The 17893-nt window shown below is 44.3% G+C and overlaps 1 protein-coding gene across 3 annotated transcripts; it reads right to left on the bottom strand.

Annotated features, from left to right (window-relative positions):
• Positions 1-3496: 3496 nt before the first annotated feature.
• SDHAF2 (succinate dehydrogenase complex assembly factor 2) lies at positions 3497-17882 on the bottom strand. Of its 3 annotated transcripts, XM_058689222.1 has the most exons (5): positions 17753-17851; positions 13849-13926; positions 13290-13513; positions 13096-13205; positions 3497-3786 (listed from the first exon to the last, which is right to left on the bottom strand). In XM_058689222.1, the coding sequence occupies exons 1-5, from the start codon at positions 17786-17788 to the stop codon at positions 3656-3658; spliced, it is 579 nt and encodes a 192-aa protein (XP_058545205.1). In that variant the 5' UTR covers positions 17789-17851; the 3' UTR covers positions 3497-3655. The 3 variants fall into 3 exon arrangements, with proteins under 3 accessions (XP_058545205.1, XP_058545207.1, XP_058545208.1); XM_058689224.1 differs by lacking the exon at positions 13849-13926 and having other exon boundaries at positions 17753-17882; XM_058689225.1 differs by lacking the exons at positions 13849-13926; positions 17753-17851 and adding an exon at positions 17591-17696.
• Between the last annotated feature and the right edge of the window lie 11 nt (positions 17883-17893).

Here is a 17893-nt window from a genome sequence, read left to right as displayed (position 1 = left end):
GCGCTGTTGCCATGACTACTGAGTGCCGCCAACGCGCGGGGTACTGCGCTGAGCGCCTGACGTGCGTGACCCTTTTGGTCCTTCCCCCCACACGTGCGGGGAGGTTCCTTTCCTTTCCGTTTTACACACACACACACACACACACACACACACACACACACAGGGGTTAAATGCTGTGCCCACTTGGCTCGCCAATGAGATCCAGAATGTTTACTTAAGTCTGACTCCCAAACATCTGCCCTGCTCTATTTGCCCTAAACATGTGTTCCAGGGCATCGCCAAATGTGAACATTCCATTCAATACCCACCAACCCGAAATCCACTGGCAAAAAAACCCCGCACACCTTAATGTCACCATGTGCTTTAAAACTACCTGCTGTGATGTGTAGTTACGTGAGATGTGTTCACAGTGCCCTTGTTAGAGAGAACGTTCTCCGCTCTGGCAGGGGTATCTGGATTCAGGCAAGACCTGGGACCCAGCAAAAGACCTGGACGCTTCTGTGGTTACAGGTTACAAGGTGGTAGATTTCTTCGCTGCAGCTCTTCCGCTTCGAGCCTGTTATCTTGGAAAGCTTCCACTTTTCTATAAGCCTCCTTAAAAAATGTCAGACCGCTCACAGACATGTGGTTCTCGAAGCTGAAAGAGCAGCCCTTGCGTCAGGCCACCTGTCCCACCGGCGCCATTCTACCCGACCGACTGGGGAAGATTCTGCACGCGACCTCCCTCCCAGAGGGCTCCCCGGCAAACGGAAGTGCCTGCCGACAGGTGGCTTAACTGGAAGCTGTTTGGAAGCTGATAGGCATCACCCTCCTGACGGCCACAGGATGGCGAGCCCACCCCGTCAGACACACTAGGCTATGACAGGGACCTGACAGCTCAGGAGTCTCCCAGACCTGCTCGCCACGTAAGGCTGCCCAGCTTCCATCCCGCGGACCCTTCCTCTCCATCTCGCCATAGCAGTGGCGGCAGATGGGCAGCCGGGACTCTTAATTCTGCCGGTGCAATCTCTTCCCCTGGGGACGTTTCAAAGTATGAAGCAGGTGCGTGTCTGTGCCACCCTGGCTAGAGCTATGAGTCGGACCAGATCATCTCCAGATGGGGCTCAAAGCCAGCGAGAGGCACGTCCACAGTGACCCCAAGGTAACAGAGCTGGGGCAAAGGTGTTTGGTTTGTGCCTTCTGAAGGCTTAAGATGATGGAGAGAGGAACGAATGGAAGAGAAGAGCTTTATGACCCAACGTGATGCGTCACCTGGCAGCCTGCAATGGCAGGACTCACGGGCCAGACGCTCATCTGCCCGGCTCTGGCCCGCAATGAGGCCACTGAGCACTGAGGGGTCAGACTGAGAGCTATGGGTCAAGCTCCTGTTCACCACAGATCCTTGGGGGGCTGCAGGCCCTTGCTAGACGTTTATTAATTTTTAAAAAATGCACTGTGCCGGCCTAGTTTCAGTTAATGCCTAATAAAGGGAAAAACTGTTGACATAGCACCCCTGAGTCTGACACTGGGCGGCTGAAGTGAGCAAGATCCTTCGCTCTCAGATGACACAAGCCAGCAGCCTGGGAGGAAAACAATCCCTTTTAGAAACACGCCATTCCCAGGTGGAGGCGGCCTGAGCTTAACGTTACATTAAATGAGACATAGTCAGGGTGAGGAGATCAGACCCCAGGGGAAAAGAGCTCACGCTGCACACTAGGCTGGTGGGGTGGGTTGCACAAGCGCCCAGAACAGACGAGTCAGTCACTGCCCGGTTCGTGTGTACTTCTTACATCCACTTTGATCTCTATACAAACCCTCCATCTAACGCCCTCCCCACGGTTCACCAAGAGGCCCAAGGGCGGCCAGGGGACGCCTTCTCATTGGCCCTGCTGCTGCCTCCCAACGGTCACTCCTACTCCTTGCTTCGGGGAGAGTGCTTCTCACCCCCAGGGGGGTTTCTGTCTTCACTGGCTGGGAAGATAGCGTGCGGGTCTTTAACAGGTTGCGCTTTCCTACCACTGCGCAGGAGACAGCCCTGCACGAGCTCCGGTGACCTCACGGACATGCCAGGCAATCTGTGTTAGGAGACAGCTTGAACTCTCAGGCCTCAGGGGCCCATGACCAAGCACTGACACCTAATATCTACTGAGAACTAGTGTGCTGGGGGGGGGGGGGGGGGGGGGCACATAAGGGCTTTACGAGCTTTTTCTCTTGCTTTTTTATTTTTGAGACAGAAAGTGTGAGTGGGGGAGGGGCAGAGAGAGAGGGAGAGACAGACAGACAGACAGACAGACAGACAGGATCCCAAGCAGGCTCTGCACTGTCAGCAAAGAGCCCGACGTGGGGCTTGAACTCATGAACCGTGAGATCATTCCCTGAGCTGAAACTGGATGCTTAACTTTAGGTGCCCCTAAAGGAGACCGTGAATTACAAATGAATAGCTACTTGACCTGGGACAAATGACTCTGAGCCCACTTTCTCATCTACAAAATTAGCATGACACCACTTTTCCATAGGGGCCCTGTGAGGCTGTGAGGCTTTCACGAAGTCCTATAAGTAAAGACTGGTTCTCTTCTCTCCTCAGCTGGAGGCACTGAAGGGCAGGAAGGACCATGAGGAGGCTCTATGGGAACCCTACGGCTCCCCAAAACTGGAAGCCCACACTTCCTCTCTGCAGGCATCTCCTGTGATCACCCACCGTGTGCTCGTCAATCCTGGCCTGCCTTCGTGAGGTCCACACCTTCAGAAGGTCCCGGCGTAGTCTGGGTCACTACTGCTCTGACTGAATTACAGTTCTGAGGGCAAAACCCCTCCAGCGACACCACTGCTGACCACACAGGAGTCTCCCGGGCTCCAGGGCTCAACACTTCCCACTAATTCACTCGAAGATGCTATTTCTCATGTGTTGTTACTCTGTCAACTACAAATTGACAAATTACTTGCCAAAGTAATTGGCAAGACCGTAGAAATGCAGAAAAAGTTTGCCACCGTGCTACATGGAAATAAAACCTGTGGTTGGGACTCTGTAACACTCTAGAGACAAAGGACTACGGATGATGTGAGAATAGACAACATTAAAACCATGGTGCGAGGGCTGGGGCATTGTGATTTTCCTTTGTGAAATATTCTTTAATATTTAATTACCTTTCGGTTTAATTACCTTTCGGCCCACACATTCCAGCTTGCTGCCCTCATTCTGCCTGCGGTGCCTTTGAACGATTCAGCTCAGGGGGCTTGGATCCACTTCCCTTGGTAGAAAGGACCACACTGGGGGCGGGAAGGGGGAATTTCACTTGAATAAGGCCCTGGGCTGCTCAGGGACCAGCCGCTGGCTGCCTCTTTCCACTGAGCACACACCTCTCGTGGCTGAAGCAGTGAGCCAGGCCCATCGCTAACCTACAGTGCCCTCCTGTGGCAGAGGCCTGCCTCCGGAGACAGCAGCCACAGAAACGGACCTGAGTGCCAGCAACCCTGACAACCACTTCTGAGGTGTAAAAACTGCACAAAAATGTCAGAATGAGTCAAACTGAACATTTACACGGCCTGAGAGATGGGTCCATGATTGGAGGCAAGCCGAATGGTCTGGGTGGGCTAAGGAGAGGCAGGAAGTCAAGGCCATTGCCTATCATGTTAGGGCCTGTGGACTGAGCCCCCGTGGCAGGCAGCGGTGCACAGCTCAACAAGGCTTTTCAAAGAGGTATTCAAGATCCGGGGCACGCAGTCTCTGCTCTTTGTTTTTGTTTTTAGCGAAGTCTCTGAGCATCGTCATGACTTCGTTTTCAAAGATTTCTGGGGCTGGTTTTGCTTCTGCAAGAGAAGGATAGACAGAAAGAATGTCAGTCAATACTCAGGCACAAGGACCTTGAAACCTGAAACTCTAGCCTTGGCAAAGAACCAGTAGATACATAGACTGTCTCCATCCTCCCTCTAAGTATACACAGCAGCCTCCACCGGGAGTCGGCAAACTACGGCAGCCCATATTTGTAACCAGTCCTATCGGAACAGCCGCTCCCATCTGTTGACACACTGTCCGTGGCTGTTGTGGCACTACCACGGCAGGGTTGAGTAGCCGCAACAGAGACCGTATGGCCACAAGACAAAAAGTATTCACCGTCTGGTCTTTTAGGGACAAGTGTGCCGACCCCTGGACCGTCCCAGCTCAGCCGCACCGTTTTGCTCTGCACTTGGTATTCTCTGGTTTTCTGGGTGTTGTGTTTCCCCTTCCAGCCTATGGACTTCCCGAGGCAAAAATCCTCAGTTGTACATGACAAACTAGTAGCTCTACTGACTTAAGCAAAAAGGAATGCATTGCAAGGCTATGCACGCAAAATGGACACAAACCCGGAGAACCAGACTTGAATGGACAGACAACGGAACAGCATCGAGGGCAGAAACACAAGAGCGTCATCTTGGGAGCACACGAGGGAATCCCAGTAAGCACCTTCACCTCCAACCTCTCTCTCCAACTTGAGACACTCACCTAAGGTTCAAATTACAAGCAAAGCCTCCCGCTGGGAAAGCTTGGGTAATAACGTGCTGGAGAATGACCCTCCTATCAAGACCACAATGCTGGGAGAGAGAATTCCTCACAACAATGCCCAATTCCCCCTCACTCAGCACAGAGCCCGGCATCCAATGGACCTGGCATCTGTTTTCTGTGGCGATGAAAATAAAGTCCAGGAGATTCAGGCTTCCCCCAAAGACAGTGAAAGTTCAAGAGAACACTGCGCTCATCCTGACAACAAAAGCCAGATAAAATACAAAGAGCACGACTTTCTGTGAAGTCGTCAGAGAACGGAGGTCGCGGGGCAACCAAGTAGAATAAAATGTAAGGGAAGAGAAGCCCCTCAAAGGAGAAACTCCACATGGGCACCTGCTCGCCCGAGACAGGTGTGGGAAGAAGAGACATTGGATACCCCATGAACAGGTAAGAGTTTGGCTACAATTTTGAACAAACTGCTCCGAGCCAGGTGTGGGCCACAGACACCAGAGGAGTTCACACCCTGCAGGCTGTTGTCAACAGACCTCCAGAATGCGCTCCTGACAAAGACTAGGTTCAGAGCAGGAAGCGGGAGAATGCCTCCCTCAGTGAGGCAGGCCAGGAGGAGGGGAGCGGCCAACAGTGCAAAAACAGCATAAAGCCCAGCCCAACCCTTCTCCTCTCAAGAATAAAAGCCTTAAGAGACTGAGACTAGGTCTCCAAATCCAGTCTCCTACAGGGGTAAAAAGGGAAAAGGAAAAAAATTCTATTCCTGTGGGACAGGCAGAGCCAGAGAAAGTCCACCCCTGGGAGCCCAGGGCCACAGGGACTGAATGTGAACCAGGATAACAGAGAATGCCCTCCCAACTTTCCTTGCCCCAAGGGAGGGAAGCACCAAGTGGGCGCGACAGGAATCTACGGCTGGGGAAGGACACAGCATGGAGAGATCCCTTTTGAGGCACAGAAATACAAGGAAGACACAACGCTGAGCATAGAAGGGGAACACTGAGATATGCCTCTGGAAACTCAGCCCCTACTCTAAGGACATGGTAGCAACAGAGGCTCGTGGTGCAGTGAAGGGAACCAAAGCAGTAACAGAACTTAGGGGTACCTGGATGGTTCAGTCGGTTAAGCGTCGGACTCTTGATCTCAGCTCAGGTCTTGATCTCAGGGTTGTGAGTTCAAGCCCTGCACTGGGCTCCACGCTTGACGTGGAGCCTATTTAAAAAACCAAAACCAAAACAGAATCTAAGGGAGCTTTACTCCTAACTAGACTGATTTGATCCCCATCTAATAGCCTAGTGGAAGTGTGCCCATTTCTAGGCATATATAAATACTATCTACTTTAGTCTTTAGTGTTTTCCTCATAATGTCCAACATTCTATCAAAAATTATGATACACATGCACACAAAAGAGGAAAAACACAACACACTGTGAAGGGACAAAGCAATCAACAGAAAAACACTCATGGATGACCCAGATTTTAGAACTATTAGGGAATTTCAAGTAACTAATATGTTAAAGGCTCTAGTAGAAAAAGTAGACAAAATGTAGGAACAGATAAGCAACTTCAGCAGAGAGTTAGAAACCGTAAAAGTTAAACGTTAATGTTAAAAATAAAAATACAGTAGCAAAAAAGCCGATTGACCTCAACAGGCTCATCAAGAGATTCAACATTTGGGGAACTGGAAGACAGATCAATCAATATTACCCAATAAAAATTCCTCAAACTGATACATAAAAAGAAAAGAGTTGGGGTGCCTGGCTGGCTCAGTGGGAAGAACAAGCAACTCTTGATCTCTGTGGTGTGAGTTCAAGCCCCATGTCGGTGTAGGGATTACTTAAGTAAACAAATATTTTAAAAAGAAAAAAAAAAAGAAAACAAAGAAAAAAAGTGTTAAAGACACAAAACAGAATCCAAAAGCTGTGGGGTAATATTAAATGGAGTAATGGGATCCAACATTCCCAGAGAACCCAAGCAGAAAAATCCCAAAAACAAACATCAAGACACATCGTGTCCAAGCAGCTAACAACCAAAGATGAAACAAATGACACGCTGCATACAAAGGAATAAAGAAAGACACAGCAGACCTCTCGTCAGAAACCATGCAAACCAGAAAACAGTACCCAGAATTTGAAGTTAATGCTATGATGAAGGTAATCAAAACAAACCCAAACCCAGCTCAACTCCTGACCAGACCGACTCAACCCTGCACACTAACAGCCTGGCAAATGAAATGCGCCCCTGCAAAGTGCTGAAAGAAAATACCGTGAACCTATAATTCTATACCCAGTGAAAGAAAGTATCCCTTAAAAATGACAAAAGCAGAGAAAATTCATAATAGTAGACCTGCACTGCAAGAAATATTAAAGGAAGTTCTTTCGGCAGAAGGAATATGATATCATATAGAAACATGGATCTATGCAAAGAAATGAAGATCTCCAGAAATAACACAAAGGTAAATATAAAATATATGTGACACACTGTGTTACATATTGTTGTCATATACACAACACATATAAGAGTTATAATTATCTATACACAAATGTAAAATATAATGTACTCTTTTCCTTATTTTAAACTGCTCTAAAGATAACTGTCTAAAGTGAAGCAGGAGAAATGTAGTGTAGACTTACAGCATAAGTAGAAGTAAAAAGTATGTCAAGAGCATCACAAAAGATGGGAGGGAGGATTTGGGAGCATATTACTGTGAAGTTCTTACATCATACACAATTCAGTATAAGATTACTTGAAGAGATCCTGTGATTAAGGATGTAGGTTGTAAACCCTACTGCAATCACTAGAAAAATTATAACGAGAGGTATAAGTAATAAACCAACACTAGAGGTCGTATGAAATTTAAAATGTTAAAAAACAAACAAACATGGAAATAGAGGGGGAAAGGAAAAAGAACAGATGGAAAAACAGGAAACAAAGACAGCAGATTTTAATTCAACCACATTGCTCCTTAATGATACATAACACACCAGTGGAAAGACAGAGACCATAAGATTGAATGAAAAAGAGACGACATATGCTATCTATAAGAAGCTCAAACTAAACATAAAGGCAAAGATATGGGGCACCTGGCTGACTCAGTTGGTAGAGCATGCGACTCTTGGATCTCAGGTTTGTGAGTCTGAGCCCCACTCTGGGTGTAGAGACTACTTAAATAAATTAATTTAAAAAATACATATAAAGACAAATACAGGTTCAAAGGAAAAGAATGGTGTGGGAGGCAGACTTCTAAGTTGGCCCTCAGTATTTCCCACTCCCCTGGTGTACAGGGCCTGCATAATCTTCAGGATTGTGGGCACAATGGTCTTCACTATCGTGATCAGGCTGTATACGCAGCACGGCTAACCTCAGGACAGGAAAATTATCTAGGTGGTTCTAACATAATCACATGTGGTTTTTTTCGTGCTCTCTTGAAAATGAATAAACTTAAAAAAAAAAACAGAAAGAGCCATTATATAATGGTAAAAGAATCAATTCATCAATACAATAATCCTAAATATGTTTTCACACACCACAGAGCTACAAAATACATAAAGGAAAAACTGAGAGAATTGAAAGGAGTAACAGACAAATCCACAATTACAACTGGAGATTCTGACACTCTTCTCTGATTAGTTGACAGGATATGTACAGAGAAAACCAGTCAGAATACGAGGACATGAAGAATAGTATCAACCAAGCTGACCTAGTTGACATTTACAGCACACTTCACCCGCAGGTGCAAAAGACCTGTTATGTTCAAATAAGTGCACGTGAAACATTTATCAAATATCATGATCACAGTTCAGGCCATAAAACAAATTTCAAGAAACTTAACCAAAACTATACAACATACGTTCTGTGGTCACAATGGAATCAATAACAGAGAAGTATCTGGAAACTTCTAAATAACTCACAGATCAAAGAGGAAGTCAGAAAGGAAATTAGAAAATAATCTGAACTGAATGCAAATGAAAACATTAACATATCCAAAGTGGCAACATGCAGCTAAAGCAGTGCTTAGAGGGAAATTCACAGCATTAAATGTGTATAGGAGAAAAGGTGTCTCAAATCATTGAGCTCAACCTCCCCCTTAAAAAACTAAAAAAATAAGAGCAAATTAAGCCGAACACAAGCAGAAAAAAGGAAATAATGAGCAGCAATCAATGGAATTAGAAAAAGAAAAATAGAGAAAATCAATGAAATCAAACGCTGGTTCTCTGAAAAAATAAATAAAATTGATAAACTTTTAGCCAGACTGATCAAGAAAAAAAGAAAAACCCATAAATCATCAAAAATAAAGGAGGGACCTCACTACGGCTCTTCAGACATTCAAAGAGAAAGGGAATACTACCACAACTTAGATTTAACAGCTTATGATAATGGGCACTTATTAAACACACACAAACTAACAAATCTCGTCCAAGAAGAAACAGGTAACAGGAACTGTTCCACAGCTAGTAAAAAATAAAACATCAGACTTCACAGTTAAAAACTTCCAACGGGGAAAAGCTCAGATCCAGATGGCTTCCCTAGCACATTCTACCAAACATTTAAGGAGAAATAATACCAATTCTATATACTCTTCCAGGAAATGACAAAGGAGAACACTTCACAACTCATTTTATGAAGACAGCACGACCCCCATCAAAACCAGATGACGTTACAAGATAACTACCCGCCAAAACCCTCATGAAGACAGATACAAAGATCTTCAAAATATTAGCAAATCAAATACCTATCAAGCCCAGGTGGGGTTTAGCACGGTAATGCAAGGTTGGTTCAATATCTAAAAACCAAGCAGTCAAAAATTCATCATATCAATAAACTAAAGGGAAAAAAATCATATGACCAAAAAATGATCATTTCTACAGAAATGCCTAGAAAGCACCTGACAAAATTCAGTATCTATGGAAAAACACTCAATATACTAGAACCAGAAGGAAATTTTCTCAATCTGATAAAAGGAATTTACAACTAACCTACAGCTAACTTATTTATTTATTTATTTATTTATTTATTTATTTTTAATTTTTTTTTTTTTTAAATGTTCATTTTTGAGAGCACACACACACGCATGCACACACAAGCGGGGGGAGGGCAGAGAAAGAGGAGGACAGAGGATGTGAAGCGGGCTCTGTGCTAACAGCAGAGAGCCTGATGCGGGGCTCAAACTCATGAGCAGTGAGATCACGACCTGAGCCGAAGTCGGACACTTCACTGACTGAGCCACCCAGGCGCCCAGCTAATGTTATATTTAATGGTGAAAGACTGAATACTTCCCCCCAACAGTGGGAACAGTGGGAACAAAGCAAGGATGCCTGCTCTCACTGCTGCTATTCAGCATACGAGACATCCCAGATAGTTCAATAAAGCAAATTAAAGATATAAAGGGGGTATAATACACACTGGAAAAGAAGAAAAAAAAACATCTCTCTTCACAAATGACACAACTGTCTACATGGAAAATCCTGAAGAATCTACAAAATAGCTTCTAGAACTGAGTGAGCTTAGCAAGGTCACAGGATACAAAAATCAATTATACTCTGACATTCCACCAACAATGGGAGATTGGAAGCTTTTCTTAAAGTACCACTTATAACAGCGCCAAAATACATGAACTACCTAGGTATAAATCCAGCAAAAGATGTCCAAAATAACGCTGAAAACTCCACCACACGGATTGTAGCAGTCAGACTTCTAGGATGGCCCCCACTGAGGTCCCCCTCTTGGTATCAAGCCCTTGTGTGATCCCCACCCCCACCCTGCGCTGGACCGAACTCTTTAATTCTAACCAACAGAACGTGGTGAGGATAACAGAATGTCATTTCTGGGATTATGTTACAAAACACTGAGACTTCCGTCATACTAGCGGACTCCTCTTGTCGCCTTCTCAGCTGGCAGGCTCCAAAGAAGCAAGCTGCCAAGTGGGAGAGGCGCTGGTGACAACGAACAGAAGGCAGCCTCCAGGCAACAGCCAGCAAGGAACTCAGGCCTGCAGGTGGGGAACCTGTGAGGCACTTCATTCTGCCAACAGCAGAGAGAACTTGAAGCAGCTCCTTCCCTAGCTGAGCCTCCATATGAGACTCCCGAACCCAGGCTGACACCTTGACTGTAACCTCGTGACAGAATAAGGCCCAGGACCCAGCTAAGCCACGCCTGGATTCCAGACCCACAGCAACGATGAGATAATAAAGGTGGGTTTGTTTTAAATCAGTAAGTTTTGGGGTAATCTGTTATGCAACAATAGAGAACATGCTGATTAAAGAAGTCAAAGGCCTAAATAAATGGAAATACAGCATGTTCATAGATCAGACAATTCTAAATTGCTAAAAAAATTTTTCCAAATTGATCTGTTGATTTAACACAACTCCAATCAAAATCCAAGTAGGATTTTTTTTGTTTTTTTTAGAGAAACTGAACAGGTGATTCTAAACCTATACAATTCCTAGAAGAAAACAGCAAAAATCTTTGTGACTTTGAATCAGGCAGCGTTCTTAGACACAGTATCAAACGCACAATCCACTAAATCACCCAATAAAACATGGTACATCACCAAAATTAAAAACTGCTCTTTGCGGGGCTCCTGGTTGGCTCAGTGGGTTAAGCCTCCAACTTCAGCTTGGGTCATGATCTCATGGGTCACGAGTTTGAGCCCCAAGTTGGTCTCTGTGCTGACAGCTCAGAGCCTGGAGCCTGCTTCAGATTCTGTGACTCTCTCTCTCTCTGTCCTTCCCCCACTCACACTGTCTGTCTCTCTCTCTCTTTATCAAACATAAATAAACATTAAAAAAAAAAACCTGCTCTTTGAAAAATAATGTTAAGAAAATGAAAAGACAAGCCATGGACAAGTAAAAAGAAATCTGTAAGACACATCATCTGATAAAGGACTTGAATCCAACATACAGAACACTCAAAACTCAATTAGAAAACAAGCCCAATTAAGAAAAAAAACAAAGGTGGGGTAAGATTTGAAGAGACATATCAGCAAAGATATAGGAATGGCAAATAAACACTGAAAAAAGAGCCTCAATATCCTTTTTTTTTTTTAAATTTTTTTTTTTTCAATGTTTTTTATTTATTTTTGGGACAGAGAGACACAGAGCATGAATGGGGGAGGGGCAGAGAGAGAGGGAGACACAGAATTGGAAACAGGCTCCAGGCTCCGAGCTGTCAGCACAGAGCCCGACGCGGGGCTCGAACTCACAGACGCGAGATCGTGACCTGGCTGAAGTCGGCCGCTTAACCAACTGCGCCACCCAGGCGCCCCGAGCCTCAATATCCTTAATGATCAGAGCCATGCCGATTCACTACAGTGAAATACCACTGCATACTCCTTACTTAGAGTGGCTAAAAACAAGAACAAAACCCTGATAATAGCAAGTGCTGGTAAGGATGTGGAACTTCACACCCAGTCCCTGGCAATCACTGGTCTGTTTTATGTCCCTACACTTTTGCCTTTCCCAGAATATCATACAAATGGAATCATACAGTTTGTATGGTCAGTCTTCGATCCTGGCCCCTTTCACTTGCACAGGAGTCGGCAAACTATGGCCTGTGAGCTAAGGATGACTTTTAAATGGTTGAGGAAAAAAGTTATTTCGTGACACGTGAAAATTATATGAAATCCAAGGTTCAGTGCCTGTCAATAATTTTATTATATCACGGTCACACTCAATTGTTTACCTATCGTCCGTGACAGTTTGCATGCTCTAAGGGCAGGAGGTGAGTATCACGCCAGAGACTATATGGTCGGCAAAGCCTAAAATATTTACTACCTGTCCCATTATAGAAAAAGTTTGTCATAAACATACACTTACAACAGGACTCATTAACCCTTCTCCTGGGTATCTACCCAAGAAAAACTAAAACCTACTTCCACAAAAAGCTATATGCATTTACAGTGGCTTTATTCATAATCACCTAAAACTGGAAATACCATGATATCCCTCTACTGGTCAATGGACAGACAAACTGTGGTACGCCCACACGATACAACTTTACTCAACGACACTAAAAGACCAGCGCGTAAAGAGTTTACACCTTGTGGGTTTTCCAATGGCTACATAAACCTCTAGACTGTACCATCACACTCTACACGTGGAACCTACAGAATGGTGTCTATTTTATGACTCAGATATTGAGTGGAAACATAATAACCAAAGACCCAGAGTGTGACAGAAACGACACGATGTCCCCTAATACCCGTTCTCTCATTTTTCCTTGATAATAAAGGAACTCCCAAGTCACCTAGACACATAGACTATAGTATTTTCTCATTATGATGAGGTGTAGCCATGTGACTAAACTGTGGCTAATGGAAAGTAAGCAGAAGCGCGGTGCAGAATTTCCCAAGAAGGATCCGGAAAGAATCGGGTGTGTGCTTCTATACGTCGACTCCTGGCTGGAACATGGAAGGGACAGATGGAGCCTCAGCGAACTTTAAGTAACAAAAGCATTTTGCACTTGTTTTGCAAAACCGTTTCTTCACTCTGAAGAATGTGAAGAGTGTTTGGGTTGAGTGTTCATTACGTGAATGAACGGCAAAAAAATTTGCCTAGGCTACAATTCCAGACGCAAATCACCACAAGCCATCCTATTTCTCATATCATGCTGCTTGTTTATCATGCCCAGTACCTGTGGCCCAGTAGTAAATATCCCAGTCGTTACTGGGCTCATTAATCAGACGATCATACAGGTTCAGCTGTTTCTCTGTCATGTGGTGCAGATATTCTTTAGCAAAGAGGCTAAAAACGAGAAAGAGAGAGAAGGAAGCTGAAAAGGCGGTCTCCAGTACGAGACAAGCGATGCCAAGACTCGTATTTCCCTACCTAAGCAGAATGCAGTTTTCCAACATTCCCCTCTTTCTGCTCTCATAGAGCAGCCGGGCTCTTTTGGTTTCTATGGATTCATCAGTTCGCTCCTGCCATGGAGGTAAAGGGATTTCGATCATGTCTTTTTGGGAATCTGTTGGGCTGTCACCTCTGTAGAAACGGCTGAATGATGTCGTGCTGAGCGAGGGTGACACTAGGTGGCGCCTTGGCAGAGCAAGCATCTGAAATAAATAAAGCACAAACATCTTTATAATAACTACCGTCACTGTCATTCCCTCAACACTTCCTAAGTACTAAGCTCATTCAATCTCCTTTAGTCCTTAAGAAGTTATGTTGATACTGTTCCCACTTTATAGCTTAGGAAGCTGAGGCTAGAAGAGGTTAAATAATTACCAAGTCACCCACAGAGTGACTGCAGTTAGGACTAGAACATGGCCCTAACTGCACATGTGTTCTTAACTGGTACCTTTCCAGAAATTCTCCAGCAGAAGTATCTTCTCCTTCCTTTGCATTCCCTTAAAATTCTTATGGTGTTGTATATATTTTAGTTACTTGCCTGTGTTAGAGTCTGAGTATACAGTGATGGCATGGTTCCTAATCCCCAGAAGACTCCCAATCTAGAGAAGGGTAAAACCTATCAAGATGCAACGAGAAGGCAGTGATGCCAGCAAGATGGTGGAACAGGAAGCCCCCACTCCCCTCCTCCCACGGAGACAGCAACTCTACAATACATGGACCGATTCCCTTTATGAGAAATCCAGAAACCAGGTAAGAAGCTCCTGAAATAAGAAGTCAGGGGGCGCCTGGGTGGCGCAGTCGGTTAAGCGTCCGACTTCAGCCAGGTCACGATCTCGCGGTCCGTGAGTTCGAGCCCCGCGTCAGGCTCTGGGCCGATGGCTCGGAGCCTGGAGCCTGTTTCCGATTCTGTGTCTCCCTCTCTCTCTGCCCCTCCCCCGTTCATGCTCTGTCTCTCTCTGTCCCAAAAATAAATAAAAAACGTTGAAAAAAAAATTAAAAAAAAAAAAAAAAAAGAAATAAGAAGTCAGAAAATCCTTCCAATAGAGAATTTATATGCACCAGCCTAGAGAAGATATATCCACACAATAATGTTTGAGAGGCTCCCAGAATCCTTAGCCAGGCTGACCGCTGAAGGTCTTTCCTTGTACAAAGCCAATCTAAAAAGACCGGGAGAGCAGACTGTTTTTTTGAAAGCCTGGATTCAACATAAATTTGCAAGGGACACGAAGAAACAGGAAAAAACATGGCCCAATCAAAGAAACAAAATAAATCTGTAGAAGCCAACCCTTAAGAAACAGAGGCGTATGAATTACCTGACACAGAATTCAAAACAACTGTCATCAAGATGTTCAATTTGCTCTGGAAGACAGTGAATGAATGGAATTACGATATAAACAGAGACAAATATTAAAAAGAACCAAACAGAAATTTTGTAGCTAAAGAATACAATAACCAAATGAAAACAAATTCGCTATGGGGGTTAACTAGCAGACTTGATCAAGCAGAAGAAAGAATCAGTAAACTTAAAGGCAGGTGATTTGAAATTTCCCAATCAGAGAAAGAAAAAAAAAAAAAAGAATGCAAAAGAGTGAAATATGCCTAAGGGACTTATGGGACATCATCAAGCAAACCAACACAAATATTATGGGGTCCCAAAAGGAGAAAAGAGACAGAAAGCTTATTTAAAGAAATGGCCAGGGGTGGCTGGCTGGCTCGGTCGGTGGGAGCATGTGACTATTGATCTTGGGATTGTGAGTTTGAGCCCCACATCGGGTGTACAGCTTACCAAAAAAAAGAAATTAATACAAAGAGATGACCAGAGGGGCGCCTGGGTGGCTCAGTCGGTTGAGCGTCCGACTTCGGCTCAGGTCACGATCTCACGGTTCGTGAGTTCGAGCCCCACGTCAGGCTCTGTGCTGACAGCTCAGAGCCTGGAGCCTGCTTCAGATTCTGTGTCTCCGTCTCTCTCTGCCCCATCCCCACTCATGTTCTGTCTCTCTCTGTCTTAAAAATAAATAAAACATTAAAAAAAAAATTAAAAAAAAAAGAAATGGCCAGAAACTTGCCAAATTTGGGGAAGTTTGGACATCCAAATTTAAGAAGCCCAAAGGACCCAAAGGACAATAGAAAACAATACAAAAGCATATGAAAGCATAAAGATCACTGGTAAAGATAAATATATGACAAATACAGAATACTGTAATATTGTAAGTGATAGGTATTAAGATCACTGGTAAAGATAAATATATGACAAATACAGAACATTGTAATATTGTAAGTGATAGGTAAATCACTTTTAATGCTAGTACAGAAGTTAAAAGAGAAAAACATCAAAAAATAACAAAATATACTAATAGATACTCAATATAAAAATATGCAGTTGCGACATCAAAAACATAAAGCGGGAGGAGTAAGAGTAGTTTTTTTGCAATGACAGTAGAGTTAAATTGCTATCATCTTAAAATAGACTATGCTTTATGTAAGCCCAATGGTAACCAAAAAGAAAATACCCATAAAAGATACATACAGAAAATGAGAAAAGGATTAACGCCGGTCTCTACAAACAAAACAAAACAATGAAACACAAAGGATAATAACAAGAGAGGAAAAAAGGGACACAAAAGCTACAAGATGGATAGAAAACAAAATGGCAATAGTAAGTTCTTCTCGATCAGTAATTAGGATAGAAAATAAAATGGCAATAGTAAGTTCTTCTCGATCAGTAATTACACATAAATGAATTAAACTCTCCAAACAAAACACTAGAGTGGCTAGATGGATTAAAAAACAGGGTTCAGAGGCGTCTGGGTGGCTCAGTCGGTCAAGTGTCCGACTTCGGCTCAGGTCATGATCTCCGGGCTCATCTGAGCCCCTCGTTGGGCTCTGTGCTGACAATTCGGGGCCTGGAGCCTGCTTTGGATTCTATGTCTCCCTTGCTCTCTGCCCCTCCCCCACTCATGCTCTGTCTCTGTCAAAAATAAATAAACATTGGGGTGCCTGGGTGGCTCAGTCAGTTAAGCGGCTGACTTCGGCTCAGGTCACGATCTCTCAGTCCGTGGGTTCGAGCCCCGCGTCGGGCTCTGTGCTGACTGACCGCTCAGAGCCTGGAGCCTGTTTCAGATTCTGTGCCTCCCTCTCTCTGACCCTCCCCTGTTCATGCTCTGTCTCTCTCTGTCTCAAAAATAAACACTAAAAAAAATTTAAAAAAAAATAAATAAACATCAAAAAAAATTAAAAACACAAAACAAAACAGGATCCAACTATAAGCTGTTACAAAAGACTCCTTTTAGATGTAAGACTACACAGGCTGAAAAGCGAAAGGATGAAAAAAAAGATAACCCGTGCAAATGGTAACCAAAGAGCAAAGATGGCACTACTCATGTCAACCAAAATAGGCTTTGGGTCAAAAACTGTCACAAGAGATAAGGAACATTATTATAGAATGATAAAAGGATCAATGCACCAGGAATATGTAACAATCATAAACATACATGCAGCCAACATCAGAGCACCCAAACACGCGAAGCAAACATTGACACAACTGAAGAAAGAAAGAAACAGCAAAACAATAAAAATAGATTTCAGTACTCCACATTCAATGGATATCTATCATTGGATAGATATCAATGGATATCTATCAATGGATAGAACATCTGGACAGATGATCAATAAGTAAACAGAAGACCTTAACAACATTATAGATCAAGTGGACCAAAACGGACACATACAGAACATTCCAGCAGAACACATTCTTTGCAAGCACACTGGGAATATTCTCCAAGACAGATCACCTTAGGTTGCAAAACAAGTCTTACCAAATTAAAATAGGTTAACATTACACAAAGTATCTTTTCTGACCACAATGAACTAAAACTAGAGATCCACAGCAGAAGGAAAACTGGAAAATTCACAAATATGTGAAAATGAACACACTCTAGGTCATGAATAAACCAATAGTTCTAACGGGTCAAAGAAGGAATCAAAAGGGGAATTCCAAAACATCCTGAGACCAGCGAAAACACAACATACAAAAACTTACGAGGTGCAATAAAAAAGTAGAGAGAAGTTTACAGTCTGAAATGCCTGCATTAAAAAAGAAAAAAAAAATCTACGATGTGAAATCCTAACATGTATTAGACACGTAAGAACAGAGACTCAAGAACAGAGAGAAGCGGCGCACAGAGGCGGTGCAGCCAGCTCCACCTGGGGAACAGGTGAAATCTGAATTGGGTCTCGCACGAGTCAGGCACACAGTGGGCTCAGAAAAGAGTGGATGTGACCTGAATCTCCTATGTTTCAAGACGGATCTCTCCTTGGGTCTGCCCTTGCCCTGGGCTATCAGGCAGCTGGACGCTCCTCGCAGTCTCCATGACTGCGTTGGAAGACGAGACTCAGTCCCCACTACGGCCTGCCCAGGACCCTAAAACCTCCACTCTCCTCACCCGTGCCAGACCCGGGAACATGGTGGCCACCGCCATCCTTCCCGACCCTCACCGGAAGCCTGTGGCCCAGGCACTTCCGGACGCCTGAACTGTGGACTTCGGCTCTGAGGACCTGAGCCGGAAGATGAGTCCCTGCGTATG

The sequence above is a fragment of the Neofelis nebulosa genome, chromosome 10 (genome assembly GCF_028018385.1).
Source record: "Neofelis nebulosa isolate mNeoNeb1 chromosome 10, mNeoNeb1.pri, whole genome shotgun sequence".
NCBI lineage: Eukaryota > Metazoa > Chordata > Mammalia > Carnivora > Felidae > Neofelis > Neofelis nebulosa.
Note: the sequence above shows the minus strand (reverse complement) of the source record. Positions and strands in the feature narration are given on the sequence as shown.

What these genes read in the sequence shown, in the direction of transcription:
- SDHAF2 (XM_058689222.1), bottom strand. Translation starts at nt 17,788, where the DNA reads ATGGCGGTGGCCACCATGTTCCCGGGTCTGGCACGG. An exon ending in ATACTCAGACTCTAACACAG is followed by an intron (nt 13,514 to 13,848) that starts GCAAGTAACTAA and finishes TATTTATTTCAG; the next exon opens with ATGCTTGCTCTGCCAAGGCG. An exon ending in GAAAACTGCATTCTGCTTAG is followed by an intron (nt 13,206 to 13,289) that starts GTAGGGAAATAC and finishes TCTCGTTTTTAG; the next exon opens with CCTCTTTGCTAAAGAATATC.